Here is a 19,193-nt window from a genome sequence, read left to right on the forward strand (position 1 = left end):
CTTGTTTACTTGTGATCGGCTTGATGCGACTGGCGGGTGACTTTGCGGCTCGAGGGCTGTTGTTTTATCGATCAATATGTGCAGCGCGGGAAAATGAGAGAGGTTAAAGCTCTCAATTATATGTAATAAGCTGGACAACTTTGCAAATACAAAGGGTATAGTATACATGATCGCATTTAGCTGATTGTGGTCTTCGAGGTTGAGGACATGGAATTGAATTGTCAGAACGAAAGAATTAAGTACGAGAATCACAAGACGCTTCCTTGAAGGGCTCCGACACGAAAGGAAAAGGAAGAACACATTGAAAGTAAATAGAGATACCTATGCACCTAAGCGACGAGAAGTGCTCTTGAAAGCTGGGCGTGCTGAACGTGGATGATTGAACAAGGGAACGGAAGCTGGGATTCCAGAATAAATGATAACGATAGGAGTTGCAGCCAGATTGGTGGGTAAGTAAAGAGGAAGGGTGAGCGGATATTTCTCTTGGGTGGGTTTAGGGTGTGGCCTTTAATTTAAGGCCGCAAATCGCGTTCTTCCCCAGCCGCCTCTTTGGGTGCCACTCTACTGCAAAGGTGCCTCGTTCTTTGAACTCGAGCATCGAAACCATCACCACGCCAATTTCGCAACCCGGCCGCCAACACGTCACAAGCGATAAAACCTTTCGAGAAAAAACGGCGACATACTCTCACAATACGGTCGCATACACGGAGCATACAGGATTGAGCGTAGCCCTACCGGGACCGAGTGCGCGCGCGCATTACTCTCACAGTGGTGCTTGCCTGTATCGACTTGCCGTCCGCTGCCAGAGCACGCAGCCACGGCCCCTATACCGAGAAGCCACCTACCGCACGTCGCAAAGCGCAATAGAAGCGTCGACGAGAAAGGTTATGGGCGATCGAGTCGCTTGCGCTTTGCCTCTGATTTGAGACAGACGCTAGGGACCGTCGACCGACCAAAAAATCTGCCTCCTCCCTGCTCGATCACCGCCGATGGTGACGAACGTGGAATCCACTACCAATCAGGCCTGGTTCACTGGGCTTTCGCATTTCGCGCCGCGCACGCCATATGAAATTGGTCAGGTTCGGTCTTTGCATACATTCATCTACTTTCCGCGACGCATTCTTCCCCAGACGCCCGTCGCTTCGCAGGGAACACTGGGGACAGTCCGGGAAAGGGCGAGGAAGGGCTCAGAGCGCGGCCAAGAGCGCATAGCGCAGCATGGGCGGCGCGTTCAGAATGGAAAACGGCTCACAGAACGGGGTGCGGACCAACCACGATAGAGATACCTGGACGAACGGGGTGAATGGCGACGTCGTGAAGCATGAGATGTCTCCGGACAATGGCAAGGGGCTTGCGGCAATACCCGACAACCCGTCGTTCACCAACAGCGGTGCTGGTACACCTATGGACGTAGACAGCGAGTTCCTCCACGATCGCCCGGGTGGCAGGCCCGTGTCGACCTCGATAAACGACCTCCCCGACGAGATCCAGCACATTACGGCCGAAATCATGCCTCTGAGCGTCGTTCTCATGAGACTCGCGCAGTGGACCCATGTATCTTTGCAAGACCAAGTTGGGCACCTCGCGTCAAAGCCTCTTCCCCAAAACATGGCCAACGGCAACGCCAACTACAGCCCCACATCGGCCGAAGATGCTTCGCCTGAGAGCTTGGACAAGAAACAGACGCTCCTCACCTGGGCCATGGATATCCATACGAGATGGACCAAGCTCTTGGTTATCACGGAATGGAGCAAGCGATCCGAGCATGTTGGGCGACTCATTGACATGAAAAATCATCTACAGATGAGTCTTGAGCGGTACGGCTTCCTGTTTTGGGACTTGGTCAAAGTCAAAAATCATCTTCGATGGGCCACAGTGGCCAGCCCCGACCTCAAGACGGCGCTCGAGGTGTTGAGTTCTGGCGAGGCATCCTGGATGCCGGAAGTAAGCTATCTCCTTTTCCCATTTATTCGCTGTCGCAAAAATATGTGCTGTGGTACTAACGATTTGCAGCTCAGCTTTATAGCACCACCCCCAATATCGCTCGAAGAGAGGGAATCTTGGATGGACAACATCAATACTCTGCTCAGCGTGCGGCTGAGCTTTGACGAGCACGAAAGACTACCGCTACAGTTCAGGGACTATACTGTCGGTTCCGGGAGAGTCACTTTTATGGTCAAGGACGAATTTGAAGTCGACTTGACGATTGGCGACGAGGATTTCGAAAAGCAGTTTTGGTTCATCGACTTTAGGTTTGGCTTCGGTCCTGCGCCAGTTGAGATCTCTGAGCGAGTGCGGCAGTTCCTCGAGCACAAAGTCAATCTGGTTTTGGGAAACGAAGGCCTTGCTGGTTGCTACAGATACCTCCACGAGTTTGTCTTGACGCAGAAAATCGGCGAGTTCCGTCGCCAGGCAGTTGAGCTCAGTATGGGCAGGTGGATTGACGCCATAAAAGTGGAGAGGCTCAATCGCGCGCTAGCAATACAATACTGGCTGAACCGGCCACATTCCCAGGGCTCCAAGAGCTGGATCATCATCGGGGTATATAGCGGTAACGGCTTTAATGGGCTTAAGGACTTGAAAACTGCTAGTTGGCTGCAGCTACGGTGGTTTCGCGACAATAAGGAGGTCAAGGACTTCGATATTCCCTGGGATCTTGGCGCGATATCCGTCGAGGCATTGTTGACGACAGTCATTGCGAGACACGTCGAATTCTTACTCACGGCCATCTACAAGAAGCTCGCGATCAAGCCACGCTTTGCACGGAGGCAAGCGAGCATGGCCTTGCAGATCTCGAAAGACGAGCCCTTGAATTCAAGTCTGACGTTGCAGCTATTTGACGACGAGAACGCCACAATTCGGATCGACCCTGTGACGGGATCCTTCACCTTGTTTCCTCAATGCTACACCATTCTCGACGGCCAGCACAGGCTCAACTCGAGCCCAAGTCCGGCAGACGATGGCCCAGTTGCTCTAGAGCAGCTCAGGTGGAACTATACGTTGAAGGATTTCAACAGCCGAGCCAAGAGCCTCGGGTGGACTACCATGAGACCCCCGATCCCGAGCGATGACCTAAAGAGCATTGTGTACTCGGGCACTGCAACTCCGACCATGCGAGAACCGTATATTCCGGTGTGGCTGAGAAAGGCCGGCTGGAGCCCGCAGTGGTTTTTGATGTTGAGCTTGAGCTTGGGTGGGGACCAGTGGTGGTTGGTTGAACTGTGAGTGTTGTTGCCTTCAAACCCGCCTCCTGAATCATGCATGCTAACAGGCGTTTTAGGTCTGGCCAGAAGCCCGGGCTGTTGACGGGCCGCCTAAAGATGTTCATCAAGATGCCCATGTCATCAAGCCAACTGAGTTTGTCAGATACCTTCTTCCAGAACCTTGCCGTGTATGCTACCGGCATGATATCCCAGCTTACGGACCTTCGCGAACTCCATTCTAAGAAGATGGCCCACACGGCTCGGGAGTCAACGAGCTACAATCTCTTCTCCCAAGTCAAGATCCCGACTCTATACGTCCGGCTATCAGACATGCTCCGTTCTAGAACAGATTCGGCAAGGGAGCCACCCACACCTTGGGCAAGAGACTTTATTCCGATTAATTTTAAGGGGATTCAGAATACGTCGGACACCCAGGATGCCGCCCCCTCCATGCCAAGGCAAGATGTACGAGTCAAGATCATTGCAGAAGCTCGACTTGCTGTCACCAACAAGGAAAAATTCAAATTCCTCAAAGGGAACGTCGACCACGACGTGGTATACAATCCGCGCATTGGCCAGTTCTCTCTGCGGTTGCGAGCCGACATGGGCACGCCCGTGGTCAACCTGCTCTCGACCCGAATTCAAGCTCTGGAGCGTTTGGTCGATTTTGTACAAGCCATCAGCAAGGCTGGTAAGAACGCTGTCCCAGAAAGCGTCACTCTCCGCGAGGTTGTCTTCACCTATTGCAGCAGCCCTCCTCAAACATCTCCCCCACCACCAATAGGCGGCACCTCCGCACAACAACAGCAGTCGCTGCCACCGCGAGCTTGGAGAGTGCGGCTTGATCTTGCTAAGGAAAAGGATCAGCTAGTGAGTGTCGCGCTTGAGAGGGGCAATCCGCACCTCCGAGTGCTCGACTTTTTGACCGTGTTAGCAAACTCGCCAAACTTTGAGAGCTTGCCCCTCTGTCTCCTCTTCACCTTGCCTTTGTACCGAGGTCTTGAGAAGGTTGAAAACGCATGGGAGCCCATTGTCTCGAACAACGAGGGGTCTTGTCAAATCTTCCCTAGGTCGGTGACCTCGGTGACAATTCGATATACCTTGCTAGGAACTCCTGGCTCCCTCCGCCAACTGAACATTGAGTTGCAAGTAGCTAAGCGAAAAGGAAAGACCATGTGGCACGTCTTTCGCTCTGCCGGTGGCGGTGGCATTGGCGCCAGAGACCGTAACGACGAGTTTGACAAGGTGTTGCAGCAACGGGTCTGGTCCGCTCGCGGCATCGGTTTTAAGGGATTGGTGACGAGCGCTGCCGCAGACCCGGAAAAGGGCATAGAAGCCCTTCTCGATCTCATTGATGAGTCCGTCCGATCTCTGGTTGGCACACCCATGCCGCCGGCGCCTCCAATTCATCAACAAACTCAAGTTCATGGAGGACACGAGGCGGTGGCCGCAACGGCAGCGGCTTCAGCTCCTATTCCCCAGGCAAACATGGCAGGCAACTGGCTTTTGCAGCAGCAGCACCAACAACAGCAGCAGCAGCACCAACAACAACGCCAGTCGCTAGCCCAAGCCAGTGCTCAACACCACCAGCAGCAACAACATCATCAACGGCCTGGCGGGAACGGTGGCGGAGGCACTATACCCGGAGGCAATAGTAACGCGCCTCTCATCCTCGACTAACTGGGGAAGCTGGTAATGCCGAGATGGCTTATGAAGAAAAAAAAGACTTCGATAATGAGGCCAGAGTGAGGGTTTCATCTGGTCCGGCATTAGAGGCCGAGCTATAACGAGCTAGGCAAGCCGGGGCCTGGCTCCGGTCGTTGGCGCACAGCGCGAAAGCGGCTTCACGCATTATTTATTGTATTGTATAGTTGCATTGTATGTACGCACCTACCTGCGTTTCTCTCCCGTTTCCAATGAGAAGCGGAACCGAGCAACATATCGGGACAGACTTCCAGCGGGAAATAGAAAGGGAAATGGGCATAGAGGGCAAAGGGAAGGAAACTCGGAAAGGGGGTAAAATGGAAAGTCTGCTACGCGAATGGCGATATTTTCCCTTCAACGACCTTTTCCCCCACTTCTCTCACACACGCTTTACTCCCGTCTCATTCTATCCTATTCTATCCGCTACGCACACACACACACAGCTTTCCTTTAGCTTGCCTACCTGGGAGGGATGGTAGCAGAGGTTGGAAAGGGGGACAGGGAAATGAATGGGACGGGACGGAGAAAAACGTCGACTGAGACAGAACAGCAGTACACACTGAAAAATACGTAGCAGCGTCGAGCACTTGCTTGGGAAAGCCATTACAAATAAGATGGCGGCGAAATAACGTCTCGTTGCGTTAATTTGAGCTACAGACAGAGACAGAATAAAAGACGGGGAGTTTTCTCTCACTTCCTCTCTGTACCGTGCCGTGTCGTGCTGGTGTTGTTAATGTTGACGACGTTGCACTGTTCACACGTAAAGACAAAATTCCCTTCAGGGGCAAAAGTCCCGGGTTAACGTGTTAGGGCTGGAAATGCATTATTCCGCTCTGAACGTCCAAAAAGAAAACTGCTCGGCTTGCTGAAATATTACTCTCTCGTTGCTCCTGGTGCTATCACCGTGGCAGCTTAATTACCTAGAAGCCATCTCGTCCTGCCATGCCCACTCTGCGGTTCGTTTTACACACAGCTAGTCGTCTAGTCCCGGTCGCGGTCGCCTGCCCCTTCCTGCCGCTCCGTCTGCGTTGCGTCCTCTAAGAGAAGATGCTAATTAGCTCTCAGGATCTGTGACGATACGCATGTCGAGCGGAGGAGCCTCAGGTATCCTTCCATCCACTTATCATTGACGAATTTCTGATGGCTTCGGTATTGTAAAACGCCCTGGACTATGCTCGGGGCATCCGAAAAAAGGCGGCTCGCAATGAGCGGCGGCGGCAGCGGCGGCGACGCGTTCGCTGCCTCTTCCTTGGGGGCCTCCTCTCCCCCTCCCACTATTTCGGCTCCGGCGACACCTACCAAGTCTCTGTATTCCTCCAGCCTCGGCCCCGTCCTCGCGATGCGGCTGATGGCAGCCGGCTTGGTCTCGACGTGCCCCGGCGGCTCGCGGTCGAGTCCCGTCAGGACCGGATACTGCGCGACCAGCTCGACGGGCGCCGCCATGACGCCGTCCAGGTCTATCACGCCGACGATCTCGAAATCGTTGTTCACAAGCAGGTTGTGGGCTCCGAAGTCGCGGTTCGTGAGGCGGAATGGACCTTCGGTGCTCTCCTCCGCGTATCGCGCAATGAGGTGCTTGAAGAGGGACTGGAACCGCGAACGAGGGGCTCGTCTGGACGTCGGGCGCCGCGCTGCTGCTCGCGCACACTCGGAGGGCGTGGTCCGCGAGGTCGGCGCAGTAGTCGATGGACGACGCCCAGGGCCCCCCTTGCTGGTCTCGATGTCGGCGCCGATGAAGAACTCCGACGTATGCTCATCCTGGTAGAGGCTTCCGATGCGGTCGAACGCGAACGACGACAGCGTGGCCTGTATGGCAGCCATGTCCTTCCTAAACTTACGGTCTTGGTCTGGCGTGTCGTAGAGGCCTAGTTCGCATTCCTTGGCCGCCAGCAATTCTGCTGCGGCCGTCCCGTCCATATAACCCATGAGGATATACGGCGCTCCCACATCGTTCGCGGGATCGCGCAATAAGAATGGACTTCTGGAACATGAATGGACTTCTGGAAAAGGAGTGGAGGTTTTGGCCCTGCTCCCAGCACAAGGTCAATTGAATCCAACATAGGGATATATATCTCCAGCAGCTGGAACTTTAAGAACTTCATGCTGGCGATTTCCACCATCAAAGTGTTGGCCGCATCAACCTCGCGGTTACCACCAGAGAGCGCTTCGAGCGGGGGCAGCCTGAGTCTCGCGACCCAGCTGGCCCCGTCGGCGAACTCAATGCGGCGGATCATATTGAAGTGGCCGATAGAGAACTGAGCGTGAACATGGCATGGGATTCTGTTCCGGAGGCGCGAAGAGATTGAGGCGAGGAGATCCCACTTAACCGCCGCAAGGAACGCTGTAGCTCGCTCGTGGAATTCAGAACCAGGCTCATACGCTTCGGCCCCGATCCAAGAATGACTTCCCAGATCAGCTGTCATGTTGGAGAAGTTGTTCGACTCCGAGCTTCGAGATTCTCGGGGCGGGGGTTTATATATAGCATCCCCCTCGTCGTTTCACCTCCAGACACTGTGTTCCACGCACGCCCTGCGGTGGCTTCAAATACGGATGAAATAGAGAGAGGTAGCGTACAGACATTCGAATCCCATTTCCATGGATACTTGCCCAGAACAGTGACATTTCCAAAAACACATATATACTCTCTAGCTGGCCTGCAAATATTTCACTCGCAAAGACTGGCAAGGCAGTGAAGATATCGGGGGCGATTTTTATTGTTCATTTTGCCTTGTTTTGTTTGTCCGCATTGTCCAACCTCCTAATGAGTTCCTCGGTAGTATCTCCAAATTCATGCCAAGGGTTTTCCTTGATCATTTTACTCCAGTTGTCCGAAATCGAGGCGCGGCGGTTGCTATACCGCATTGGCATTCTCCCTTTGCAGTTTTCGTCCGAGTAGAAATCTCGTATGTCTCCTTGCGTGCCTGTGAACCGGCCCAGTCCGGTACTCCCGACTGGGAACCCCAAGCTGTCCGCAATCTGCCCGGCCATCTCGCAGCCGGCGCGAAGGCTGCCCAACACTCCAGGGGGCTGGTATGAGCCGCCCGCAACGGCTAGCCGGCCACGGAAAGCGCTTTCGAGCTCCGCGCGCGCTTCTTCCATGCGCACCGTGTGATTAGTGTACTGCTGAGGGATGCACTCGTCGCAGATCTTGACGCGGGCTACGGCGCGGTCTGTCTCGGCCTGTGGTATGTCAAGGTGACGTGCGACGGCGGCCTTGGCCATGGCGATCGCTTCTTCGTTGCTCGGCCACAACTCCTTTGGAAAGCCATCCCAGAGGTGGCCGCCCATCATGACGGTAAGTTTGGTGCCCGGAACAGTATCGCCCTCGGGGACACCGTCTCGCTCGAGGCCGGTAAGGCGATCCGAATCAAACAGGACCCCCAAGACACATTCCTGATTGCCAGCCGCTCCGCTTTGTGGTATGAGATAGCCAAAACCCTTATTGGGGCCGTTGAGCCCCGGTGTCGGATACCATAGGTTGACGACTAGAATCGACACGGCGTGCGACTTGGCCAACGTCGGCAGCTTGCCGTCCGTGACAGATGCGAGAGTCTTGGCAAAGATGGTCGAAACTACCTTGTCATGGAGATCTGCTCTCGTCCGTTTTTTTGTCGCTACCGCAACTGTGTGCGTCGGATGATAGGTGACCGACTCGACAGGCTCGCCCGTCCTGATGGTCACTTTCGGATTCGCCCTGAGCGAAGCCTCCAGCGCGTCGGTCAAGGTGCGGAAGCCGTTGCGGAACCAAATGTATTCGGCGTTGAGTAGTTCCCAGGCTGTAACGAACGTATTCGGATCGGAAGCGCTTAATTGAAACAACAAATCGAGGTCGTCTCGATATACCGTCACCTCGTCGGCGGATTTCGTAAGGACTGGCGAAATAATGCGGAAAAAGGGACTGCTCCTGAAGCTCAACTTGTTCACGTCGCCACCGTAAATGCCGTGAATCATAGCTGAGAGCACATTGTCTACAATATCGGGACGGCCAAAGGCACTACGAAAGAAATGACCAATTGACACGTCTTCCGACACTAATGTGGCATGTAGAGGATTCTTGCGGGTGTATATAGTATTCCTCTTTGGCTCCACCACCCTTTTGTAGTAGTTGTAAACAGAGGGTATTACGCCCTTGAAGAGCGGCTCCGTGAGTAGGCTGTACAATGTGGCCAGGCAGGAGAGAATCGAGGTAAACGGCTGCGACGGCTTGAGGACGGGCCCGGTGACGTCGACAAGGTGATCTGGGTAGTATATGAAGCGCCGGATGTGGTCACCATAGTTCGTGTATCGAAGCTCGCTCTTGAGGTTGAGTTGGGTGACCTGGAGAGTGCAAAGAGTCAGTCAGTCGGCCGGCCAGCTAGCCAGTCCCGTCTGTGCAGGCCAGACCATTCTGACGCACCAGATCAAAGAAGACAATGTCGTCCCACTTGGGTTGGCTGGCCAGCGTCTTTATTGTGCGAGCGCCACGCTCGAATAGCACGGTGCCTTTAGTGCCGTCGGGCGTCTCGACGGTGACCTCGTCAGTGTCGATCCACCCGCCCAGTCGGTCGCTGGCCTCGTAGATGGTGATCCTGTTATTGGGCATAAATCGTGTCAGATAATACGCAGTCGTCAGGCCCGTCAGGCCGCCACCCAGGACAGCAATGGTGCGCGGTGGTTTGGAGGTCGGGGAAGCGGTGGTATAGCGTCTTGCAGCTTGCCCGTTGCTCGCCGACGTTTCGGGGTCGCGGACGTCATGTTGACGCCGGTGCGAGAGGCCATTCGTGTTCGGAAAACGCGTGCTTAAGCTCAGGGAGCGCGTCGAGGTCGAGGTCGAGCTCAATGCGAATCCCCCAGACCATGTGCACAGGCTAGAGACAGTGACGCGTCGGCGCCGGCCCTGAAGGGCGCGAAGGCCACCGAGGGCTTGACCTCGCCGCATCTGGGGCCGGGGAAGGGAGAACTGGGCGTCAATGGCTCAGCACTAGTCCCAGAAACAACATGAGGAACGCGTTGTGGTGCAGGGCCAGGCAGTCACAATTCGAGGTGTGGCACCGTGGGCAGTCGAATTACATAATTCATCAATTGAAGTTGTCCGTCCCGTCCCGGAACTTAGGACTGCATATATTCTGTACATGCTGTACGGAGTACGGGGTACGGATACGGGTTATCAACCCGATTTCCGCTACGTTGCGTCCAAGCTTTATTGTTAGCAAGTTACAACCCACCCTCAACAGTTAATACATAAAATACTGGCTTAGTTTCATTCTTTCACTTCGAATATTGGATAAGATATGTAGAGTGACTTTTTTTGTGAATAACCCGGTAGTATTCTAGAGGTAGTCGCTGCAATTACACTCTCTCCTCCATCGCTATGCAGCTCCGATCATCCAATGAAGGTACGGATACCACCAACTTCGCTACGTCCCTGCGGGCATGCGCGCCACGATTAAACCTCAACGGCGCCTTGCATTCCCTTCCATCTGTATGCTAGTAAAACCACCCCCCTTAACGCCTTGATAGTCATCGAGCAGTTTCGGTTCTCGCCCTTCAGTGATATAGTACAAATGCCCCTCCCCAGAAACCAGCTACCCGATAGCTCAGAAATAGCTACACATCTTTTCAAAACCTTAGTTGGAGTGACTACATCCCGCCCATTGTGAAGGCCGGTCGATCAAGACGACGACGGCAAAGACCCACCGCTGCCCTGACCTCTGCACCCCATCAAAAGACTTCCGGGATCCGGTTGTTCGCCGCGCCGACATGTCCCTAAACGATCACCTCCGGCGCTCCGGCTTCCGGATTCATTCCCTCTGACCCGGGTAGGACAAGATCCTCCGTGACGTTCTCATCTACGAACTTCCGTTCGCTGACGTGTTCCTTGCCCTCGTCGGCCACCCAAACCTTGTCGTGGAACGTGCCCCGCTGTCCCTCTTCGTGCGTGAATGGGCAGAATCGGTTGGTGCAGGGGCGAAATTTGCAGGCCGTCTTGACATGCGTGTACTTGCAGTTGGGCACCTTGCACTCGCCGCCATTCCTGCAGGGCGGCATTGTGGGGTGCCGGAACTGGCAGTGAGGGTTGGCGCAGTTGGGGAAAAACTTGCAATCCATCTCGCTCTGATGCGCCATCTTGGTAGCCGGCGACGGGTGGCGACCCACACACTTCCGGCTCTTGCAGGCAACTCCGAAGGTGCAAACATCAGTGACGTCGATCGTGATGCCGGGTGGCGCCGCTGGCGACTGGTGCGCAAACTTGCACTCTTTGTTCTGGCAACGTAGGTTATACTTGCAGATGGTCTCATCCAGGTTGGGAGGTTCGCGCTTGGCCTGACCCATCTCAACATCTTCGCCCTCCTCAGTCACCTCCGTCACGATGGCTTCTGAGAGCTGATGCTGTGGCGCTGTGTGGCCATTGTGCTGCTGGTGGGCCCCCCCTCTCCGAAAGTTGTTTGGCCGGCTTGATCTCTCGAACAGAGACCGTCCGTGGCCATTGCCGTTGTTGTTTTTCATCCCTACATTGTGTTGCTGCTGCTGCTGCTGTTGTTGTTGTTGCTGTTGTTGTTGTTGTTGTTGTTGTTGGTGCATGAGTTGATGTTGCATTTGCTGGAGCATGCGGCTTTGTTGCTCCATCATGCTGAAGATATCTGGGGGCATAAAACCGGGGTTCATAGCATTCATGGGGTTCATGCCGTTCATCGGGACTATCGGGCCCATTGCTGTCGGGCCAGTTGGCATGCCGCCCATATTGGCCAGGCCAGCAGCGATGCTCGTAGCACGCGCGTTGGCGTTGGCGGTCCGTGGCTGCCTGCCGACACCTACTCTTGGCCCAGTTGGGGCGCTTCTACCGATCCTCTCGTTGCCAGACTGGCCGCGAACTCGATGGAGGATGGACTCGTGGGTTCGGTCCATGGCTCGATTGATTTGGCCCACCAGTCGGTTTTCTCGGCCAGGGCCGCGTGAATTGCCATTTCGCATAGCCTTGGGCCCGGTAGGACTAGGTTGGTTAGCATACTTGAGTGGTTGCGCTTTTTGAATTGGGAGACATACGCATTCAGCTCGTTGGTGGGCGCGTCCGTCATAGAATCCATGCCCGCGTCAAAGCCGCCATCCATGTCGTCGTCCTGTGCTGGTTCTCCTCCATTGTGGCCATTAGCTGGCGCAGCGTCAGCGGGGTTTGCCAAGTTGAGCGCATCAATCTGTTCGAAGAGCCACTTCGAGAAAGCGGGCGCCGTTTCATCATCTGGACCGAGACTAAGCAAGTCGCCCGCAATTTCGGCAGCGATATCGTTTTGTGTCTTTCCGTTCGCGAGCATGAGAACAAAGTACTCCGACATGGCGCCAGCCTCGGCACTACCACTTGTCCAGCCAAGGTCTGTGATTTTTGCTTGGATGGTTGTGTTCAAGGCATCCGCCAGTGGCGTGCCAAGGGTGATTTCGACCGACATGTCGACGGGCGAGAGCGGTAAACGAGGGAGTGTAGGGTAGGCTGAAAGACCACGCTGATGGGGATAAAGGTTCCCCGGTGCAGTAGGTAGGTCGGATATGAGAGAGATAGGGACAGGTGTCACGATCGGAATGATCGAGACTTGGAGATAATCGAGCGAAACCGACCCCAAGGCAAGATCAAGCCTGCTCTCGTGCTCTCGACGACGACGCGACGGTGGCGATGTTGTGCGCGCGCGACGTGCCGCGCGACGTGATCGAGGACGGGTATCGGCGACAGTCGTTTGTCGGGCGATGCGTTTATCTACTGAAGTGTCGTCGAAGCGAAGGACTTGTCGGCAGGTTCAAGGTCGAAGATTTTCTGGTTTAAACTTCAAGGCTAGGGTGAAGCGACGTGCCGTTATGGGGGGGCGCTCTTTGCTCCTGGTGGCTTGTGGCGGCTCGGGTGATTTGATGTGGCTGACTTGATCCACCGCACGTGATATTCTTCAGGTTGGTCTGAACTCTGAAGAATCTCAGAGAACGGCGAGGTTTATTACATAATAGCCAAACCTGTCAGCCACACACACGCCCAGGCCACATACCTGATTGCTTTGTTGAAGCCACATATCCGTCCGGAATACGTACCTTGAGGTGGCTTAACAATTTCGGGATTCCAGATCTCCAATCTGCAAGCTGACGTCGAAGAACACAGACGTCCGAGATCAGGAGCACACCACCAAAGACTAAACACCTTCCTAATTTCTCTCTAGTGCTGCACTGCATACGATACCTCTCATCACCCTCTTGGCATGTTGCATTGTTCATGACCACCTCGACTTTATATTCGGAAAGCACAGGACGGCCAAGGTGATGTCGTGAGAGGTCTCAAGGCAATCATTTGATATGGAATGAGTCTCTCTGTAATCCATTGATTCTGCCACGGAGTCTGGCACTCCTTGCCAGGCTTAAAACAGCAATGCGCCTCCAGCGTCCGGTATTGGGCTGCCGTCTTAAGACTAGGCATAAGATGGCCCGGCTCGGCGCTCTGTCCTGCAGCGTCCCGTCCCTGCCTTGGATATTTATTTCGTCACCATGTCCCGTGGGCATTTGTTACGAATGGTACCGGGGTACAGAGCCAGGTAACTGTGGCTGCTGAACAATTGCCCTTCAGAACGTGCAGCTTAATGCATTAAAGGTCTTGGCCTGTAGGAACGCCCTAATCGAGTATAGGGCATCATCTAAATACCTTCCATAGCTCTAAATGACCTCGGGAGAAGACAGATTAACATAGAATGGCGTCTTGCTATGCGCCACCAGCAAGCTATCCGTCCGATAGCTTCCTCCGATTCAAGCCAAGAATTCGGGGAGCTTTGTCGTTCGGACGCTTCCCCGCGAGCATGTTAGAGATTCTTTCGTCAGTGCGGGGTGCCGCTTCCGGCCCAGCCACTGCGAATTGCACATAGTTTTAAGTATCTGTATTTCCATATGTTTACACGCGATAATGCACACCAGAGGTAAAAGGAACGACAAGGATTTAATATTGGTCCGACACGCGAGTATCCTCCGCTACACAGTACATTCCCCGTCCTATCTGCCGTCTACGGCGGCGCCTTCTTCTTTGGGCAGAGTCTTCGGACTACCGTACCGCACCTATCACCAGACGGCCACCAAATGTCCAGCGTAGCTTTCGAATTTCTTAACCCATCGTGCCGGTTACCTACCTACGCAGCAGACGTGAAAGTTCAGACCTTGCGGTTTTGACGTAACGTTGCGCTGCGCCGCGCCGTGAGGACATCAAGATTTGGATCACCATCCATCTCATTACAACCAGAGACGCGACCAACAGGTCAGCAAATACGCCTCTGCACCTACCTGGATACCAGGTAGCTGGACTCTGCTCCTAGGAGGGGAGTGCGAATTCGAAGCCGGCACCCATTCTGCGGTCTCAGTCTTTGACAAGGTGGAATTTGATCCCGTCAGTTGCCGTCACGCACCGCGCATTAGCCGAACTGTCACTGGGCAGCCGTCCATTGTCGGCGCAATTCATCCATCCTGTGTTGTGTTGTGCGACTGGGCGCATAGCTTCTCGCCTTCAATTCTCGCCCTGCCCTGTCCTGCCCTTGTCCTGGTTGATTGTCACGTTGGCTGCCCCTCTGCCATCCAAACCTGGGCTGCCCTGGGAATGGGATGGGATGGGCTGGGCTCACATAAATACCCGAATGAGCCTTTGCCCGTAAACTTCAATTTATATACCCTCCGCACCGCACCGCACCGCATCTGCCCTTGCTTGTGTATCCCTCGCTTGCTTGAGTGCCAGTGTGGGGTTATCGGCTTGCTGTTCCTGCCGTCCTTCCAGATTCCTTCAAGTTTGCTCCCTCCACTGTTCTGCGGGCGCCCTCCCGTCTTCTTATACCCAAGGTTAATTCGCGAACGACTTCGACCTGCTCCCGCCTCGATTAGGCTATGACATGGTAGCCTCGAGCCCCCGCCCAACAATGGCGTCGCCTCTGCTCTTTCTGCTTTCTGTCCTGCTCCTCGCCTCCCACCCTGTGTCGGCGATATGGCCAGTGCCCAAGAGCTATTCCAAGGGCAGCTCGGTCCTGTACCTGCATCAGAACCTTCAGATCACTTACAATGGCGCATTCGTATGCTGGAATTCCTCCCCTCCCACTGGCTGCCCCAGTGACGGTTATGATGATGGTGACGATGGCGGATACGGAACGCATACTAAATACCTAGCCAACCAACAGGTCCCATACGTGTATGGATATGTCCCTCTCAATTCGGACAGCAAGGAAATCGTCACGGCCGGCGTCTCGAGGGCCCTGAGCTCCATATTCGCCGACAAATTCGTCCCGTGGATGATCACGAAGCGCAACAAGCTGGCCGAATTCGAGCCCGACGTGTACAAGGGCCAGACGTGGATCAAGAACCTTCAGATTGTCCAGGCGGGGAAGGACACGGCCAGCACCTTCAAGCCTCTGGCTGGCGAGGTGGACGAGTCGTACAACCTGACGCTCAGCACCGAAGGCGATGTCAAACTGACGGCCGTCTCATCCATCGGAATCCTCCGCGGGCTTGAGACGTTCACCCAGCTGTTCTACCAGCACTCGACAGGGACCTTTTGGTACACGCCGTTTGCCCCCGTGTCGATCCAAGATGCTCCCAAGTATCCCCACCGTGGCGTCCTGCTGGACACGTCCCGGAACTACATGGGTGTCAAGGACATCCTCAGGACTCTCGACGCCATGGCCTGGAACAAGCTGAACGTCCTGCACATCCACGTCACGGACTCACAGTCGTGGCCTCTCGAGATACCGTCACTGCCCGAGGTTTCGAGGGAAGGCGCCTATCATCCGTCCCAGGTATACACCCCCCAGGACGTGGAGCTAGTTCAGAAGTACGGAAGCCAGCGGGGTGTCGAGGTGTACTTTGAAATCGACATGCCGGGCCACATCGGAGCCGTTGCCTTGTCGCACCCAGAGCTCATTGTCGCGTATAACAAGGCGCCATATTGGTGGTGGTGTGCAGAGCCGCCATGCGGAGCGTTCAAGCTCAACGACACGGCCGTCGACAACTTTCTCGACAAGCTGTTTGATGATCTGCTCCCGCGCCTAGCGCCGTACTCGGCCTATTTCCACACGGGCGGCGACGAGCTGAACATGAATGACTCGATGCTGGACGAGGGAATCCGGTCCAATGACTCGGCAGTGCTGCAACCTCTACTCCAGAAGTTCATCGACACCCAGCACGCTCGAGTCCGGAAGGCCGGCCTGACGCCCATCACATGGGAAGAGATCCCGCTGGAGTGGAACGTCACCTTGGGCAAGGACACGGTTGTGCAAGCCTGGCTCGGGGACGAATCGGTCAAGGCGCTGACAGGGAAGGGTTACAAGGTCATTGACAGCAATTACAACTTTTTGGTGAGTTTTTATCTACCCTTGCCTTTAAGACAGAGAGTGAAGAGGGAAAACGCGGGCGTCTGGTTAGGGGACAAGGTAAATAAAGACGAGAAACTAACAAAGCTGGCTTCTCTCCTCAGTATCTAGACTGTGGCCGTGGGCAATGGATCAACATGGACAACGGCGGGGCCTACCAGACGTTTTATCCATTCAGCGACTGGTGCGACCCGTACAAGAGCTGGCGGCTGATCTACTCGCACGACCCGACGTACAATCTTACTGAAGAGGAGGCGAAGCTGGTCATTGGCGGCGAGGTGGCAGTCTGGGGCGAGACTATTGATCCCGTCAACCTAGACAGCATCCTGTGGCCGCGAGCGAGCGCCATGGGCGAGAACCTGTGGTCTGGCACGACGGACGTCTCAGGGCAAAATCGGAGCCAGCTTGAGGTGACACCGCGGCTTAATGAGATGAGGTACCGCATGGTGGCCCGCGGGGTGGGGGCTTCGCCCATACAAATGACGTTTTGCACACAGTCGGACAGCTTCGACTGCTCGTACCCAATCTCATGACGATAATTGCAGCCACAAAGGACACGACATCGACGGGATTATAGGTTCTGATGCGGTGTCACGGGGGGCACGGCGAGGGCCAGTCAGCAGCCTGCCTCGATATGGCGCGTGGGTTTTTAAGCAAACACGCGACGGTAGGTAGTTTTTAGTACACGTGTAATGGACTGCCTTGACCGCTGTCGCGAGAGCTGCTCCCTTGACAACACCTTTGTATTTTAGCCATATGCCACATTGGACATAGAAGCGCATAACCGCCGGAAGTGGCAACTAATAGATACCCAGCCGAGGTTGACGGAATCGGAGTTTCCTGCGTGTTGTCTTTCATCTTGTCGTTACACCCTCCGCTGAAGAGCACTTCAACAGCGGGCACCAACCTGGGTCTTGATGGATTGCAATACAACACGTATGTACTGTACTCCTTCTGGCAAGTATCTCAGGGGGACCTTGCAAGTCCACTTTAATATGACATGTTGCATCTGTATCCATGGCTAGGCTCCCAAATTCAAGACCACCTTACTACCTGATGTATTAGTGAGTCGGTCGGCGTTTTGAGACCGCCCGACTGTCCGGTTCAATTTTCAGAACAGGCCCCGATCCTAATTTCGCACCAAAGAGTCCATCCGTGTCCCGACAGACGGACGGGCCCTTAGCTTAGGTTTAGACGTCGACGCGACATGCGGGGAACATGCCGAGGTGGAAAGATTGCCCATGGTCCCATGGAGTAAGGTAGCGGATGCGACGTCATGTGAGAGAGTGTGTGGTGAGGTGTGGTCGAAAAGGTCCAGAACTCATTCAAGCCAATTGAGGCTCGTCATTGGCTGGCAGCTTTTGTATGTGGTCTTTGGGTAAGGCGTGTTCCTAACTATTTCTGACCGTAGTGGAAGCTAGGGAGCGTCACCTAGTAGATACCACCAGGTACCGTCAGTACCCCCAGGGATCATGAACTCCCAAACGCCAACGTCTCCGACATCAGCACCTTATTAGCACCGCAACATGTCATCCAGAGCGCGCCACGCTGCAAGCCCGGCATATAATGCAGAGGATATAGATGCTGGCACCTAGAATTTCGCTGCTAGTCTCACGAAGTGTGCCTACATACATAACATGTCATACCGATGTGTGTATTTTACAGCCTGGACGATTAATCGGTTGCCTTTGATTATCCACCAGGGAAGGAACCCCCATTCCAATTGTGTCTTTCCGATCTCCCCGTCCCGGATTTGCTTCAAGTTCCAGGCATACCAATCCTCTCTGGTTCTGTATACACATGTCTACAAATCTCGGACTCTTGTCCAGCGAAAGAAAACTCTCGCACCGAGAACGTCCTGCGTCATGACACCATTTGGCCACATTTCATTCTAGTTGCCCCCAAGTCTTCCTTCTCCCCCATCTTCCCCGCCTTTCGCCGCAGCAGCTACAAATAATAAAACATGGAACCTCGGCATCCTTTTCTCCATCACATAACTTTAGGTTAGTAACCACTGACTGGGGGCACTTGGCGGCTGCCCAGGCACATGGAATGCGCTACTTTCCCCACCACAGTGCCTTTACAATATATGGCACATACTAGTTCCAAGGGCATCGTTGTGCTACTCTTGAGTGTTTGTGAGTGTACAGTACAGAACCACCTCGTAGCAGCCCGAGACATGGTACTCGCGACGGCACTTCCACCGCTCCGGAGCGCGGCGGTGAGGAGCAGGCGAGCAACGGCGCACACACAGTGTGAACACACACGTTTGACCGATCAGTTTGCGGGTTTTGAGCCAAGCAAGTTATCCGGATTGACTCAGATACAAGACGGTGTTTGTGTCCGAGGGCGGCCGGATAGATGGGATTTCTCGAAAATACGAGCTGGGCATCTTTTTTCTCCTTCTCGTTGCTGCGGTTTTCAATGGCTGCGGTACGCCGCTGTTATCGCCTGCGTGCCTTTGGTAGGTAAGGTATCCAAGGTATCTACTTCAAAGGGGGGAGTATGTCTATGGTGGGGGAGAGGAGGGGAGGGGAGGGGAGGAGAGCGCAACTCGCGTGTGTGTGTGCGTACTCGCTTTGTTCCATCCCCGCTATTTTCCCGTTAACCTCTCTTTCCCGTTAAACGTCTAGAGCGGGAAGAATCGTCTCTTGGTGGTCGGATGACAGCCCACATATCCGAGCCAAGTAAGTTAGGGAAGGCACGCTACGCTGGCCCAGGTGTACCTGCCTTACCTCAGTACCCAGGTAGACCTACCAGCAGAGCTTGTACTCTGGGGTAAAGGGGGTGCCTTCCCGCTTGGCTGTGGAGACACTCGGGCTCGAGCTCGCACATCACTCGGAAGATGCCACCCGGCGGGCGATTCCCACTCTGCTCTATACTTTAGAGAGAGACTAGGCAGAGGAGAAAGACGGCGGGGGGGTCTGGCACCACCCCCTTTAGGCCC

The 19,193-nt window shown here is 54.7% G+C and overlaps 5 protein-coding genes across 5 annotated transcripts; 2 read left to right on the forward strand and 3 right to left on the reverse strand.

Annotated features, from left to right (window-relative positions):
- Positions 1–1,326: 1,326 nt before the first annotated feature.
- On the forward strand, positions 1,327–4,883 carry B0T26DRAFT_631200 (mediator complex subunit MED14-domain-containing protein; the record flags this gene model as incomplete). The annotated part of the gene is made up of 3 exons (XM_060436327.1): positions 1,327–1,944; positions 2,014–3,221; positions 3,281–4,883. The coding sequence occupies 3 exons, from the start codon at positions 1,327–1,329 to the stop codon at positions 4,881–4,883; spliced, it is 3,429 nt and encodes a 1,142-aa protein (XP_060302977.1).
- A 1,113-nt stretch (positions 4,884–5,996) lies between these two features.
- Positions 5,997–7,613, reverse strand: B0T26DRAFT_760841 (uncharacterized protein; the record flags this gene model as incomplete). The annotated part of the gene is made up of 2 exons (XM_060446388.1): positions 6,996–7,613; positions 5,997–6,933 (listed from the first exon to the last, which is right to left on the reverse strand). Coding segments are annotated over exons 1-2 (1,272 nt in total), but the record flags the coding sequence as incomplete, so codon positions are not given.
- A 216-nt stretch (positions 7,614–7,829) lies between these two features.
- Positions 7,830–9,576, reverse strand: B0T26DRAFT_603547 (uncharacterized protein; the record flags this gene model as incomplete). The annotated part of the gene is made up of 2 exons (XM_060435785.1): positions 7,830–9,224; positions 9,304–9,576. Coding segments are annotated over 2 exons (1,668 nt in total), but the record flags the coding sequence as incomplete, so codon positions are not given.
- A 603-nt stretch (positions 9,577–10,179) lies between these two features.
- B0T26DRAFT_844030 (uncharacterized protein) lies at positions 10,180–12,764 on the reverse strand. The gene is made up of 2 exons (XM_060447580.1): positions 11,931–12,764; positions 10,180–11,877 (listed from the first exon to the last, which is right to left on the reverse strand). Exons 1-2 carry the CDS (start codon positions 12,326–12,328, stop codon positions 10,653–10,655), a joined length of 1,623 nt encoding a protein of 540 aa, XP_060302980.1. The 5' UTR covers positions 12,329–12,764; the 3' UTR covers positions 10,180–10,652.
- Positions 12,765–14,803: 2,039 nt separating this feature from the next.
- B0T26DRAFT_632340 (glycoside hydrolase family 20 protein) lies at positions 14,804–16,779 on the forward strand (the record flags this gene model as incomplete). Its single annotated transcript, XM_060436436.1, has 3 exons — positions 14,804–14,953; positions 15,059–16,231; positions 16,351–16,779. 3 exons carry the CDS (start codon positions 14,804–14,806, stop codon positions 16,777–16,779), a joined length of 1,752 nt encoding a protein of 583 aa, XP_060302981.1.
- Positions 16,780–19,193: the final 2,414 nt, after the last annotated feature.

This window comes from Lasiosphaeria miniovina (assembly GCF_030549165.1).
Source record: "Lasiosphaeria miniovina strain SMH2392-1A chromosome Unknown B0T26scaffold_1, whole genome shotgun sequence".
Classification (NCBI taxonomy): domain Eukaryota; kingdom Fungi; phylum Ascomycota; class Sordariomycetes; order Sordariales; family Lasiosphaeriaceae; genus Lasiosphaeria; species Lasiosphaeria miniovina.

Coding starts and splice junctions, on each gene's coding strand:
- B0T26DRAFT_844030 (XM_060447580.1), bottom strand. CDS start 12,328: ATGTCGGTCGAAATCACCCTTGGCACGCCACTGGCGGATGCCTTGAAC. Junction 11,878..11,930: donor CCCACCAACGAGCTGAATGC/GTATGTCTCCCA, acceptor TAACCAACCTAG/TCCTACCGGGCCCAAGGCTA.